Here is a 1652-nt window from a genome sequence, read left to right on the forward strand (position 1 = left end):
TTAACTGATGTTTCACTTTGGTTTTGATTTTTGTTTCAAAGAAGTAGAACTGCTTGTTTATTCAGACCTTCAGATGGGCATGGACGGCCTTAAGTTGTTTCTGGGCCTCAGCTGCCTGCCTGTTAGCCTGGCTTAGCTGGATCTCCATCTCATTGAGGTCTCCCTCCATCTTCTTTTTCAGACGCAGGGCCTCGTTCCTGCTGCGAGTCTCAGCCTCCAGAGAGCTTTGAAGAGTATCCACAGTTCGCTGGTGGTTTCTTTTCGATTGCTCCATTTCTTCATCTTTCTCAGCTAGCTTGCGCTCAATGTCCGCCTTTACTTGGTTAAACTCAAGTTGGGCTCTGAGAATCTTCCCTTCCTCATGCTCCAGTGTGGCCTGTCACAAATAGAAATTAGACACAATGACTACATAACTTGTAATGAATTAATACTCACAACCTAAAATCTTTCAAATTTGAAAAAGGCCAGCATGCAGCAGCTTACCTCTGCTTCCTCCAGAGCTGTCTGTATCTCAGACTTCTCTTGTTCCAACTGCTTTCGAATCTTCTCAAGCTCATGAATATTCTTTCCACCTTCACTAATTTGTTCAGTGAGGTCAGATATTTCCTCTAAGGGCATATTGTAAAAAATAAATGCCGTTATACTGTGAACAAACTGTTCATATATGATTTTAATGGGTAATTAAGTCACCTTGTAAGTTCTTGTTCTCTCTCTTCATGGTCTCCAAATGTTCAAGAGATTCTTCATAGGAGTTCTTCAGTTTGAAGAGCTCAGTGCTCAGAGACCTGGCATCTTTCTGAGAGCTCTCCAGCTCTGTTTGAGACTCCTCGTACTTCTGTTTCCACTCTGCCAAGACCTACAAGAAAGTTTTCATTTTAGATAAAAGATTGACCTTCCGCTTCAGTGAAATAATAAGTGCCGGATGAAAACCTTGTCAAAGTTTCTTTGTTTCTTGTCTAGAGCAGCAGCAGCAGCATTAGACCTCTCTACATCCACCATGAGATCTTCAATCTCATTCTGCAGCCTGTGTTTGGTCTTCTCCAGAGAGGAACATTTAGCATTCACTGCTTCAACAGCCTCCTCAGCCTCTTGCAGACGCTGAGCCAGCTTCTTTCTAGGTGATGAAAATATGTATTTGTGGTTAAACGCTCTTTACCTTTGCTGAGTTAGTGGACTTAGTGTATTTGGCTTACTTGGCCTCTTCTAGTTCTTCGGTCCTCTGGATGGCATCAGTTTCATACTTGGTTCTCCACTGAGCCACCTCAGAGTTGGCCTTGGACATGCTACGTTGCAGTTCAGCTTTAGCCTCCTGCTCCTCCTCATACTGCTCCCTGAGCAGGTCACAGTCATGGCGAGCAGACTGCACTGCATGGGCTAATGCGTTCTTGGCCTAAAAGAAAGTGTATCTTTATGCACTGGGTGTACCAATGGTCTCTACCTAATGAGGTTACACTGATGATTATTTGCTACCTTGACTTCTTCCTCCAGTTGTCTTTTCAGGTCTTCAATTTGCTGAGTGTACGACTGTTTTCCTCTCGTGAGTTGAGACACCAGAGAATCCTTTTCCTCAAGCTGCCTCAAAAGTTCACCTTATTTAAGCATAACATTCAATTCAGTACCGCACACTGGCACAACTAAAATATGCTGTTCAG

The 1652-nt window shown here is 43.4% G+C and overlaps 2 protein-coding genes across 2 annotated transcripts in view; both read right to left on the reverse strand.

Annotated features, from left to right (window-relative positions):
- Window positions 1–1652, reverse strand: part of LOC102208621 (myosin-7-like) — a 31665-nt gene that overhangs the window by 6055 nt on the left and 23958 nt on the right. The window lies entirely within an intron of this gene.
- LOC102201839 (myosin-6-like) lies at window positions 46–1617 on the reverse strand. The gene is made up of 6 exons (XM_005737565.2): window positions 1471–1617; window positions 1194–1390; window positions 931–1114; window positions 691–856; window positions 484–608; window positions 46–376 (listed from the first exon to the last, which is right to left on the reverse strand). The coding sequence occupies exons 2-6, from the start codon at window positions 1280–1282 to the stop codon at window positions 62–64; spliced, it is 879 nt and encodes a 292-aa protein (XP_005737622.1). The 5' UTR covers window positions 1283–1390; window positions 1471–1617; the 3' UTR covers window positions 46–61.

The sequence above is a fragment of the Pundamilia nyererei genome, unplaced genomic scaffold (assembly GCF_000239375.1).
Source record: "Pundamilia nyererei isolate P.nyererei 1_Seehausen unplaced genomic scaffold, PunNye1.0 scaffold00077, whole genome shotgun sequence".
Classification (NCBI taxonomy): Eukaryota; Metazoa; Chordata; class Actinopteri; order Cichliformes; family Cichlidae; genus Pundamilia; species Pundamilia nyererei.